A 13,460-nucleotide genomic window follows, 5' to 3' on the forward strand; every position below is an offset into this window, starting at 1 on the left:
GCATGGACACTCAGGTCATTGTAGATAATTATACGACCAATGAGGGTTTCTCTCTCTATCTCACCCCCATACATTTATTAATTTACTGTATTAACCCTCACATGTCCAGCCAAGTTTGTTCTGCGGATATTTGCACCCCACAATAAAACACGTAGACACACACACACACACACACACACACACACACACACACACACACACACACACACACACACACACACACACACACACACACACACACACACACACACACACACACACACACACACACACACACACACACACACACACACACACACAACCCATTCTGGTCCTGTACATATTCTGTATGTGAAGTTTAATTGGTATTTCGCCGCTCTTTAGCGTTCATTGATTGAGTTAATTATGTTGTTAATGAAGACACTATTTATTCCTATATCTAATTAAAGGGTAGTTACACCATTTCATTGTAAGTGTCCTGGAAATGACCGCACAAGTTGAAAACTGCCGTCCTCTGAGATAGAAGTGTATGATTGAGTGTCCTTACTTTCTCGGTGTACGGGGATCCCTGTGTACCACACAGTGTTGAGTGCATGCATGCATGTGTATCTGTGTGTAAATGTGTTGTACAAATGTAAACAAAACACGTGTACAAAGAAAATTATTGAAAATCACTGCAAAGTGTAAAAACATAATCAAAGACAGAAATTGATTGCAAAAAAGACGCGAATACAGAAGTGCTGCAATTAGCACAGACTGCAATAGAAATGTTTCTAGTGCACTTTATAAAGGAACTTTTTTTTTTTTTTACTATTGGACAAATATTAATTTGATATATAAATGTAACTGGGCAGCACAGTGGTGCAGCGGTTAGCACACAGTGAAAAGGTTCTGAGTTCGATCCCGGGCCTTTCTGTGTGGAGTTTGCATGTTCTCCCTGTACCTGCGTGGATTCTCTCCAGGTACTCTGGCTTCCTCCCACCATCCAAAGACATGCATGGCAAGTTAATTGGTGATTCAACAAATTGCCCTTAGGTGTGAATGAGAGCGTGAATAGGCTTTGTTTCTGTCTGTCTCTATGTGTTGGCCCTGTGGTGGACTGGCAACCACCCTTCGCACAAAGTAAACTGGGATTGGGTCCAGTGACTGCTGTTCAGGATACAGCGGGTATGATGGATGGATAAATGTAGCTATGAAAAAGTCTTTGAAACAAATGATTGAAATGTTACAAGAATAACTTATAAAGAAGGATTATAAATATAGATTTCAAGTGTCATTTTGTATGATTATAAGCTGAAACCATCTTCACTTTTTCATTCCACCAGCGTTATTTTCATCCCACGGCCCAGTTTGCCCTTTGGCATCCCTGTCGAAGACATTTTAAGCACTCACCGCTCAACAGAGTTCTGCTGCGGGTGTTTCAGCCCCTGGATGAGGTGAGTAACTTTGCACTGCTGGAGCATGATTTTATAATACATGTATCATTTGCAAATCTATATGTATTTCGGATTTCTTGTGGAACCTCTTTCATTTAGAGGTGCACACACGCACACACACACACACACACACACACACACACACACACACACACACACACACACACACACACACACACACACACACACACACACACACACACACACACACACACACACACACACACACACACACACACACACACACCTACATTGGTCAAATGTTAATGGTTTCTTAAATCTTTTGGTGCTGAAATTCTTCAACCTTGCAGATGGAAGGAATACTGATTGAGAGAGAATAAAAAGAGATGGAGGAAGTGAAGAGAAAGAATAGTAATGAGAGAGAGAGGAAGAGAGAGAAAAGGAATTAAAAAAAAAATCAGTACTTAAAAATAATAACCATGTCATGGCCTGATTGGTTTGGTTTTCCCATATTTAACTCAGTGGACTGGGAAATGAGAGAAAGACAGAGAGAAATGGTGGCAGATTGAAGGAGAAAGAGGGGAGATGTACAGAGAGAGAAGAGGAAAAATGAAACAACATACAATGAATGCGATGGAGGAAAAGGACAGGGAAAAGGAGGAGAAAGAACAAAAAAAGAAAATATGGCATAGGAGCAGAGGTGGGGGTTATTATGAGAAAACTATGAGATTGTTTGATTCAGTTTAATGAATTAAAATCATTTTTCAAGTGTGCATTTCGTCCTAAAAAAATCTGTGATGATGAAACTACAAAATGCCCAGAATGAACAATATGGGCTGGTGCAGATGATTTCCCAACAAGTGGGACATGTGTTCAAACCAATATTAATGTTTCATGTATGTTTTACTTATTTTTTTACATGTATAATATATTTTCTTAACCTAATCCTTAGCTAATCTTAGACTAATTTAGATTGAAGAGTAAAGCAGGTAATATGGAGCATGGTTGACTTATCTAACTTGACTCTGCTATTGACAAAATATTAAACCAATATATATATATCAAGTAATATTGGTTGGATTAGTGTAGTTGAATCTTTTCCACTAAGTCTGAACTACATAAATACTTTGGAAACCCATTCATTCTTTCACCATTTATACAGCCAGAGATGAGGCAAAACTTTATATATAAACTTAGAAGGTTTTTCTATCACATTGTGCTAAGCAAACCAAGATGTAACATGATAGATAGATAGATAGATAGATAGATAGATAGATAGATAGATAGATAGATAGATAGATAGATAGATAGATAGATAGATAGATAGATAGATAGATAGATAGATAGATAGATAGATAGATAGATAGATAGATAGATAGATAGATAGATAGATAGATAGATAGATAGATAGATAGATAGATAGATAGATAGATAGATAGATAGATAGATAGATAGATAGATAGATAGATAGATAGATAGGTAGATAGGTAGATAGATAGAGTGAGTTCCTTTTTAAGTTGCTTTTTTTTTCCTCACCAAATTGCAAATCGCAATACTTTTGAATAATTTTTTAATGTTCCCAATACTTAGCTGCACTGCTGAGGTCCTGCATGGTATAGCAGGGCCAACCACAGCCAACCCGTGATGGTGTGTGTGTCTGTGCTGGAGACTAAAGAGAGAAAGCTGTGTTTTTAGAGCTTATTTTCCCTCCTGTGTTCCCGTTTGTATCCTCAGATATCAGCTTTATTTTATTGTTTACTGATCACCTTCACACACACTTGGAGCTGTGGAAATGTAAACTGAACTCTTCCCATTAAAAGCTTTCCACTGACAAATTGGTGGGTTGTTATAGGAAGTTCAAAGTGAGGCTACATATTTTCTTCCATAAAAACAGGTCAGATGTGGGCATATTTTGAGCAGTTTGGTCAGTGGATTCAATTTTGCTTTGAGGAACAGAATAGACAGAAGCAGCCACAGTGAGATATCAGATACAAAGCTGCTTTTGATTAACATACCTCCAACTCATCATAAGCAATTTTGCCATGCATGCAGCGCAGCGGAAAAACACTCGGATCCTTTGAGCGTAGACACAACTGCTTGCGACTTTTCACAGCCTCGACCATCCGCAATGGAAAACCACTAATAGGACCGAGTTTACAAAAAGCTGGTGTAACCCAAAGCAGTTCATGTCTCGGTCAGATGAATAGTATTATCATTGCATTATCATTGTAGCATCTGGGAATCATGGATATCAGAAAATGTCAGGGCAATCCATCCAAATGTTCCTGAAATATTTCAGTCTGGAGCAAAGTGGTGTCCCCGCTGACTGACAGACTATGACTTCCCCATAGAGCTACGTCACCAGCACGGCTAAAAATACTGTCCGTATGTCAAAAATAAGGATGCGGCCAAGGACTAATCGGAGTCCTTTGACAACAGTCTTACTTTCGAAGAAACCAGAGCCTGGCTCTGAAAAATAAACCCAAAAAACGCAGCTGTTATCACATAATAAAAGACAAGAGTCAACAGTTTTCCTAACATGCACTTAAATAAGTAGAATATTCTCTTTATCTTGTACAAAACATCAATCTACGCTGAGGTGTGAGTGCTGCAGATCCACAAAGAAAACCTGACTGAAGGCCGAGTCCATGCCAGATACAAGTGACGGCTCTGGTTTGCCTCATTACACCGGCCTTTAGCTCAGCCTCAGACAAGAAGTAATGAGCAGCAGGACAGCAGTCATTAGCTTAAATAGCTGCAATGGCAAAGGAAAGTCATGTTGCTCTCAGAAGGTGACGTTTAAACCTCCGTGAGAAAATGTAGAGCTCCCTCTCGGCAAAATATTACACAGTCTCCTCTGAATAAAACATGACTGCGTTCCCAAATAAATAAATAATACATTATTTTTACTGGCACGTTGGTAAAGATGCAACTTGCAAAGTGGTATTGTGATCAACTTTGTTATTATACAAACTCGTCTTCTCACAATGAAATTACCTCTCTTCTTTTAAGGTCTCAAAAAGCCGCAGACCCATAAAGAAAACACTTAGAGTGGAAAAACTGTAACATGAACTTTGATTTCATGCTTCTGGTGCAGGTATATAAAAGCGAGAGTGTCCCTGAACTCTGATTTCACGCCTCCAGCAGGCTCTAAAGCTTACAATGAGGGAGAGGAGGAAGAAAGGGAAACTTAATATGAATTCAGGATTATAAAACTCATAACACCCGAAGGAGAGTTTCATTCCTGATTGAATGTTTATTGACATAAAACCTGTGTCAGTTCTGTGGGAGTTATTTACAGACTGAAATTTTCATTATAAAAACCAGCTCTCCTGGCTGTTTGCATTGTTAAGTGATAACACAGCATTTCCAATAGACTTAAACTTCTAGATGTTCTGGGAATTTGTGGACCCGACTTGTTCTGGATCAATGAATCTGATTTCAATGTCACAAGTTTTGCTTTCTTATCAACACAACCAAAACCACAAAAACCCAAATATTTTAGTTTAAGTTCGTCCAAATTGAACGTTCTTTGTTTGGGCTTAAGATAAGATAAGTTATATTCTATTGTCGCTGTGAGGAAACTTTTCTTGGGCTCAGCATAACTGCATCCAAACATACTAATAATCATTATTTAATTCAAATATATATTTAAAAAAAGCCTGTATTCAAACATTTATCAGTAAAGATAAACATAAAATCAATCAAATGTATACCACTAATTGATCCAATATAACTTGAATATTAAACAAAAGCATAACAAATTGCACCAGAGTAGTGCTTAGATGCTGTTACTCTGCTGTCTGTTCTGATTTGTGTTTCTGTGGCTGTTTTAAAACCTCATTAAAAGACAAACAACCAACAATATGTTTGTCTGGGGCACCGAGCTCCATGCCCATTTGATTTTACTGCAGATATAAATTGGATAGCGATGTACAGTTTTATTAAAAAAGGTGCAGTTGTTTCCTGAACAGCTGATGTTACTCAAACAGGGCCTGTTAGTGACTATTTTCAGCTGCAACTGAATACACATGATGCTCAAGTGAGTATTTCCTGCAGCGGGATGATGCATGTAGGACTGACTCAAAATAAACTGCAACACTCATGTTCACATTAATGAAGAAAAATGTCTCCCTGTGCAACGCTGTGGCTCGATTATGTGTTTTTAATAGTTTTTGGACAACAATAGAGATCTATGGCACAGAGGAATACGATATATCAGGCTTTGGATACACTTTGTGTTGGTTATGCTCTTTTCCTGGACTTTGTTTACAGTAATAAAAAAGTAGAATACCTCCAGACTTATTTTTCAGAGAAGGTCTTTCTCAAATCCTCCTCAGGTTGCAGAACTTGTAGGGCTTTAATGTGTCATTTAGGTTTCACTTTACACAGACATATTGCTTATTGTCAGAAAATTTCCTTTTGACTTGGACCCCCTAAGCACCAAGCTATTTGAAATTTCCACCTGAAAGATTCAGTCGGTACCAGCTACACAAAGTGTGAAGCCAAAATGAACAAACTGGGGCTCCGAGTATAAGAGACACTTGGAAGAATTTTAAAATGCGGTGAGTCTCTGTGTCCCCATTACCAGGCCAAAGTTTGAGTTTGATAAAAAAAAAAGAAGCAGAAATTGACCTTTTTACCTCTTCCCAAATAAAAACTGTAAATTAAAGTAAATTAAAAGCCTTATAACGGTGAGTCGGTGAAACTAATGTTACTGAACCCGTCCAAAAGTTCTCGACTGCAACTCTTTCACATTTAATGCAACAGAAATTAAGCATAACAATATACATCCATTTCAATTATTGTAATACCAGGTGGCCTCCTCACTAAATGCTCTGCAAACTTCTAAAAACGACAGCACATTGCTTTTTAACAAAAGACACATCCTGGTCCCAGTACAGGGACCTCCAGAGTGAAATGGGCTCTTACTCAAATGATGTGTCTAAATTATATATCTCACCAAATATCTGGCCAAATAAACAGATAAACATGGTGCACAGACACATTGTGTATACGAAACAAAATTCATTGCTCGTGAACTCTCCCATCAAAAGTATGTTAGTCACTGTTCTGTTTGTTTTTCCTCCTCAACAATGGATATATAAACTTCGGTAAAGTTTACAATGATTCATTTTCTCTCAGCTGAAATGTGCCGACTCCTACTTACATCTCTTGCATCAATAAGATTTTCCCAGCTCACAGCATGTGACTCCACTGTTCAGACAGAGACTCTGTCATCAACTGAATACCAGACTCGCTTGTGTTTCCTTTAAGTTACATGGGAGGCTGTGGCTCAGACGGTAGAGTGGGTTGCACACTAATCGGAAGGTGGGTGGTTTGATCCCCACCTCCTCCTGTCCACATGCGTAAGTGTCCTTGAGCAAGACACTGAACCCTAAAATTACTCCGATGGTATCATCGGTGTGTTGCAAGTCGCGTCAGCTGAATGTAATGTTACAACCTCTGTAAACAACCCCCCTCCCACCAGACTCACTGATTAGCTTCTTTCTTGTCGTCTTTCTTTTATGCTACTTATGAGTTCCTCTGCTCTTTTCTCTCTACTCTCCTTCATCTTCGCCTTCCTAACCTCTCACCCTCCATGACAAATTCTCCCTCATTGTCCTTGTTATCTTACTGTTTGCAATCACTAATATGTATGGGGCGCTAAGGAATTGTGGCAAAATGCAATTAAATGTTTGGGAACTACAAACAACATTGCATTTTCTTTAGCTGGGATACAGATATAAATCCTGCTTGTGCAGGTGTTCAAGAGTATCCTGAAGCAAACATGACAAAGATAAAAGAGCTGTCTCAATAGTAAAGAGAGGACATTATTTCATTACACCAGAAGGTAAAAGTGTAAAAAAAAAAAGGTAAATTGGCTTCACTTATAGCACCTTTTTACTTTAGCGGTCTGCAGAGCGCAATACGGCCTTTGCCTTCCAAACCTTTTGCATGTGTGGACAACATCAGATGTTTGAAAACAAAAGCTGAGAAAAATAAACACTTTATGACAGCCAAAGACCCGATGAAGCCAGGAACAAACATTTTAGTAAAAACTACAAGAAGAAAACATTAAACAAAAAACCTCACCGGACTTCATGCTTGACCAAAAAGATCATATAAAGCAGATGAATAAATTTGCTTATGGTTATTTTTGAGAGTACAACTAGTTAACCCAACATCATGTTTTCAAAAATCCCTCAAATATACTCTATTAAAATCTTTTTGACAGGAAACAGGCTTTAGTTGATACTTTTTCATTCAATTTGAATCGCACAACTCGAATGTCTTGCAGGTTAAGGGGAATAATGAAATGAGACTTGAATAAAAACAGTATGATATTTCAACATAAAACTTCCTCTGTGTTACATAAAGTCTTTACTGCATTGGGCAATATTTTAGACATCTGAATGAAATCCACACACAGACTCTGAACCCAAACAGATGGGTTGTTTACTTTTCTCGGTTGGATCTCTTACAAAAAGCCTCTTTCAAGCTGAGAAACGTTTTCTTCACATTCACTGGTGAGTGTTAAATTACTGCAGAAAGAACAACTTGTGATTAAAAAAAAATGGATAATTTAGAAGAAAAAAAAATCAAATAAGCTGCTCTACTGCCAATTTAATTCTTTATAACAGGCGTGCCTGGTCTGTTTGTCTTCTTTTTTATTCTTTTGTTTTTGTTTTCAGTCACAATGAGATGCTCTGTGGTGTTTCGCCTGGCTGTCAGCTTTGCCATGTTTGGATTTGGTGAGAAAAAAAAAAAAGCAACTTGAAGAAGTAACTCTATCTATCTATCTATCTATCTATCTATCTATCTATCTATCTATCTATCTATCTATCTATCTATCTATCTATCTATCTATCTATCTATCTATCTATCTATCTATCTATCTATCTATCTATCTATCTATCTATCTATCTATCTATCTATCTATCTATCTATCTATCTATCTATCTATCTATCTATCTATCTATCTATCTATCTATCTATCTATCTATCTATCTATCTATCTATCTATCTATCTATCTATCTATCTATCTATCTATCTATCTATCTATCTATCTATCTATCTATCTATCTATCTATCTATCTATCTATCTATCTATCTATCTATCTATCTATCTATCTATCTATCTATCTATCTATCTATCTATCTATCTATCTATCTATCTATCTATCTATCTATCTATCTATCTATCTATCTATCTATCTATCTATCTATCTATCTATCTATCTATCTATCTATCTATCTATCTATCTATCTATCTATCTATCTATCTATCTATCTATCTATCTATCTATCTATCTATCTATCTATCTATCTATCTATCTATCTATCTATCTATCTATCTATCTATCTATCTATCTATCTATCTATCTATCTATCTATCTATCTATCTATCTATCTATCTATCTATCTATCTATCTATCTATCTATCTATCTATCTATCTATCTATCTATCTATCTATCTATCTATCTATCTATCTATCTATCTATCTATCTATCGATCGATCGATCGATCGATCGATCGATCGATCTATATCTATCTATCTATCTATCTATCTATCTATCTATCTATCTATCTATCTATCTATCTATCTATCTATCTATCTATCTGTCTATCTGTCTATCTGTCTATCTATCTATCTATCTATCTATATATCTATCTATCTATCTATCTATCTATCTATCTATCTATCTATCTATCTATCTATCTATCTGTCTATCTGTCTATCTGTCTATCTGTCTGTCTGTCTGTCTGTCCTTAATACTCCCTCTTTTTTTTTAACTTGGAAAAGTGCTGCCAAGAGGGGCTAAATCAGAGAGATTATCATCCCGGGGGAACATTTTAGCAGATCACTGTGCTAGTTTGACATATGGAGAAATATTTATTATTTGCAGAGAGAGAAAACAAGTGTTAGGTGAAAGGTTTTAAAGCACAGAGAATTCTGTCCAAAGACAACATCATCCGGGGACAGACACCCCTGAAGCTCCCAAACCAACATGCTATACTGTGTCTTTTGTTTACTCTATAATCGGGATTAGGAAATTACTGTCTGTTAAATTAAGCTAATATTAACTGCTTCATATTTACCACACTGACACAAGAGTGTTACCAATCCTCTAATTCTCTTTAACTCTCACTAAGAAAAAGAATAGGAATATTGCCAAATTGTCAAGCTACTCCTTTGAATGTGTGACGGTTTTGCCCACTCCTTAATTAAAACTTGATCTCAGACATGAACCTCTCTGAGAAAAGCACTGATATGAGTTTTCATGGGACCCACTGACCGGACCGCTTCAGACTGTAGACACAACCCCGAATCAACTGAGCTCTGTCTGGTCTCTGCAGGCCTCTCACTGCAGTGTTACTCCTGCCCTGAAGGCTCCTCCAGCAGCTGTGAGGTCACCCGCGAGTGTAACCAGGGTGAGGAAAGCTGCCTCAAACTCATCGGTGGAGGTAAGCATCATTCAGTGGACAAAGTTCACAAGTACAAAAGAAATAATTTTGTACAGCACAAAAAGTAACAGGGTTTTGACATATGATATAGATGGGATGTTATTAAATAATCTGAGTTTTATGAAATGGAGAAATGAGTTAATAAGGAGAAAATGGCCCTTTTTATATAATTATGACATTATCTCAATTAATTAAATCAATTTAAAGTGGAGTCATCAAACAACCTGGTCCATAGTGCACATTACAATTTCAAAGAATACATCATCCAGAACATACAGAAAGGGAATAAAATAATAGAAATTCAAGTAAGACAACCACATTAAAACATCGGTGTTAACATTGACTACCAAACAGAATAGATACAATTATAGAATAGAAATAAAACAAAAATGTTACAGAACTGTTAGAAAGACAGGAAACAGTTGCATACAAATGCAGAAAAGAGACTAAATAAAAGATGATTCTGATAGGAGCATTTAAAAATGCTGCTTACAACTTTGGTTATCATTAATAAACCATACAAAATAATGATAAGTGACGCAAAATAACTAATGACTGAACAGATAACACATTTTGAAAATGATGTTGTTTTGTTGGGTTTCAACAACTTTGGAAATTATAGTTTCAGTTTTCTAAAAAGTACAATCTTCCTGCCAAATCTGACGAGCCCTCATGAGTCTGCTCATTTGTCATGAAGATGGTTCAGTTTTTGTGACTTCTTATTGGTTTCTTGTTGTCATGTGACTATTGTTGATGAAATGCCCAGCCCAGCTATAGTTATCTGTTATAATAAAATATAATGATCTGTCTCCCCTCAGAAAACACGTACACTGGATGTGTAAGGCACACTGACTGTGACTTCACGACTCTGGGCCTCAGATACATCCTCCCTAAATTCACCTTCAGCTGCTGTCAGTCAAAACTCTGCAACGGTCAAGAAAAAAGTTTATTTCAGAAATTCAAGGATCTCTTTGGTTAAATGTTGAAGGACAATACAAAGAGAATACAAATGTAATTTTATGTCCTGAAATCAGTCTGTTGATTCTTCTATGGAACCCTAAATTATTGTTTTGCTGCTAAACATCATTATAAACTCAACAACAGTCTTAATAAACTGTGTGCTGTCTTCATGAAGCAATTCAGTCTGGGTTTATTAGATTTGTTGCAAAAACTCACTGCCTTTCTGGAGGAAGTGCACGTTAAAGATCAATGCGGTGAACAAAGCAACAATGAAACACTTTAACGTTCGATTGAACCGACGCCAGGGACAAACAGAGGGACTGCGCAAGGTTTGCCGGTGCACTCACGCTGGTGTGGTTTGCCACAGACCATATGTCTTTCTACATTTACCCACACTGCAAAAGTCTTAATTTCATCAACAACATTTTTTTCTGAGTTATTTGCCATGTTTTCTTGCCTGTCATTATTGTCTATTTAATTCAGGGACAACAACAAGTTTATTGTCAGGTCATGAAAATCCCTTTGGCTGATTTTCCTTCATATCTGGTTTCATTGCAGTTTAAAAATGTTGGTAATCCATTAATAAATGAGTGAGACACTCTTGATAAATAGATTTTCCTCTACTTGGTAATAGCATCCAATACTTTAAAGAGATGTTTCTTATCTTGGCAACCCAAACATTGTTCCTACTAGTGGCTTGGAAAAGCCTCATAAATCTTTAACAAGTGATTTTTGACCATTAATTAAATAATTACAAATGATAAACCCCTAATACTAAAATAATCTCACTGCATTGTCAGATTCCCATCCCTTTTTAAGGATGATAACACTTTTTTTTGTGTGAAATTAAAGATGAAAATTACTCATGGCGTTTTTTGGAAAGGAAATTGTTTGTTTGTTGTATATCTTCAGGTACAAACAATTTTTTTTTTGATCAAGTCTGATTTGAGCTACAACAAGCATGTGACAGTCACAAACTTAATTCACTTTTATATGCTTCTTTAGTACAGCTAGAAGCTTCAAAATATTAAATATGTTCATTTTTATCCTCCTTAAAATATTTGGAGTCTGTACTGACAAACAGAGAGAGACAAAGAAATTTAGATCCTATAGACAGATGGGTCAGCACCATGATGCTCTTTGTGGCTCTGCACACACAATGTCCACTCAGTGCCATGTTTGATTACTGGATTCAAACCCGTGATTTCAAAAGGTCTCAGTGAGAGTTTTAAACCCGCTGAAGCACAACAACAGCCTGAAAACAGTCTGACGAACAACACCAAAGTCCAGGGCTGTGCGACTATCTGCTGCAGCCCCTGAATAATAATTAAGATTGAATAGAGTTTCTAAAAAAATACTGTAATGTTCCCCTATAGTTGATTATAGACTAATTTGGAAAGGAGTGAAATGTGTGTGTGTGTGTGTGTGTGTGTGTGTGTGTGTGTGTGTGTGTGTGTGTGTGTGTGTGTGTCTGGGGCTTGTTTCTGCCGCAGTGAGTAAGTGCAATGTCTTAATTTGTTGACTTTAATTAAAAGAAGGACAACATCTGTTACCTGAAACAATGTGTGCATGTGTGTGTTTGTGTTTTATCTTATCCTCATGAGGTCCACACATGCACATCACAAAATAAGACCGAATATATATTTTCAAACTTAGAAAGCTCAAAGGTCGTGATTAATCTTTGCACATGAATGTGCATCAAAGCAAGGGGTGGCATTGTATGTTAATGTGTGTGTGTGTGTGTGTGTGTGTGTGTGTGTGTGTGTGTGTGTGTGTGTGTGTGTGTGTGTGTGTGTGTGTGTGTGTGCGTGCGTGTGCGTGTGCGTGTGCGTGTGTGTGTGTGTGTGGTACAACCTCGACCAGGTGGCTAGATAATTAAAACATTTCTCACACTTGATTTTACATCGAAATCTCAACACTAACATCTGGCTGAGCAAGGGAGAAATGGACCAGGTGTGTGTTTCTGTGTGTGTGTGTGTGTGTGTGTGTGTGTGTGTGTGTGTGTGTGTGTGTGTGTGTGTGTGTGTGTGTGTGTGTGTGTGTGTGTGTGTGTGTGTTTGAAAGACACACTAAAATAAGCTGTGTGTAAAGCAAGAAAATTATAATAATAATAAACAACATACATATTAAAAAAGTACGGTGGCCCTGAGTGGTCAATGCACTGCAACCTGTGTATGCAGGACCGAAAGACACACTGCAAATATAGAAAACACAAATACATATAAGACAAAAAAAACAAAGAAACCCCCCCCAAAAAACTCATGCAATTTGCGCAGATCAGAACAAAAGAAGTTTCTATGGAACACTGAAAGAGGAGACTGAAAGAAGACTCCTGGGCTGAAAGTTGCCATAGTTTGGTGCTAGAGTCACTTACTGCATGACTTCTGTAGCATGATGAAGGCTGTTCAACTGTGCTGAATTCACATTAATGACCTCATTTGTATATTCTGTATTTACAGCAACTTGCTGCACAAGACAGTCGTGAATTTGCTCCTCAGTTTGTTCATTTTTAATGCAAGTTATGTTTGCCCTTGAGTTTTAATCTGTTTAATGTGTTGATTATATTTTTTCCTCAAAGCATTTTTCCTCCAAAACATTTACAAAGCATATTTTTTTTAAAATATTTTAATCCACTCTGAAAATTCTGCCGCTG

General features: G+C 37.0%; 1 protein-coding gene across 1 annotated transcript; it reads left to right on the top strand.

The window, feature by feature from the left end:
- Positions 1 to 7,842: 7,842 nt before the first annotated feature.
- LOC138618492 (CD59 glycoprotein-like) lies at positions 7,843 to 10,977 on the top strand. The gene is made up of 4 exons (XM_069694235.1): positions 7,843 to 7,906; positions 8,072 to 8,131; positions 9,740 to 9,847; positions 10,666 to 10,977. The coding sequence occupies exons 2-4, from the start codon at positions 8,077 to 8,079 to the stop codon at positions 10,824 to 10,826; spliced, it is 324 nt and encodes a 107-aa protein (XP_069550336.1). The 5' UTR covers positions 7,843 to 7,906; positions 8,072 to 8,076; the 3' UTR covers positions 10,827 to 10,977.
- The last annotated feature ends 2,483 nt before the right edge of the window (positions 10,978 to 13,460 follow it).

The sequence above is a fragment of the Brachyistius frenatus genome, unplaced genomic scaffold (genome assembly GCF_029030835.1).
Source record: "Brachyistius frenatus isolate BFR_SWC_R1_liver_20210118 unplaced genomic scaffold, ASM2903083v1 Contig_2, whole genome shotgun sequence".
Lineage (NCBI taxonomy): Eukaryota > Metazoa > Chordata > Actinopteri > Embiotocidae > Brachyistius > Brachyistius frenatus.

Excerpts from the sequence above, each read along its gene's own strand:
- LOC138618492 (XM_069694235.1), top strand. The coding sequence starts at position 8,077 with ATGAGATGCTCTGTGGTGTTTCGCCTGGCTGTCAGCTTTGCCATGTTT. Across the intron at positions 8,132-9,739 it reads CTTTGCCATGTTTGGATTTG|GCCTCTCACTGCAGTGTTAC; the intron begins GTGAGAAAAAAA and ends TGGTCTCTGCAG. Across the intron at positions 9,848-10,665 it reads CCTCAAACTCATCGGTGGAG|AAAACACGTACACTGGATGT; the intron begins GTAAGCATCATT and ends GTCTCCCCTCAG.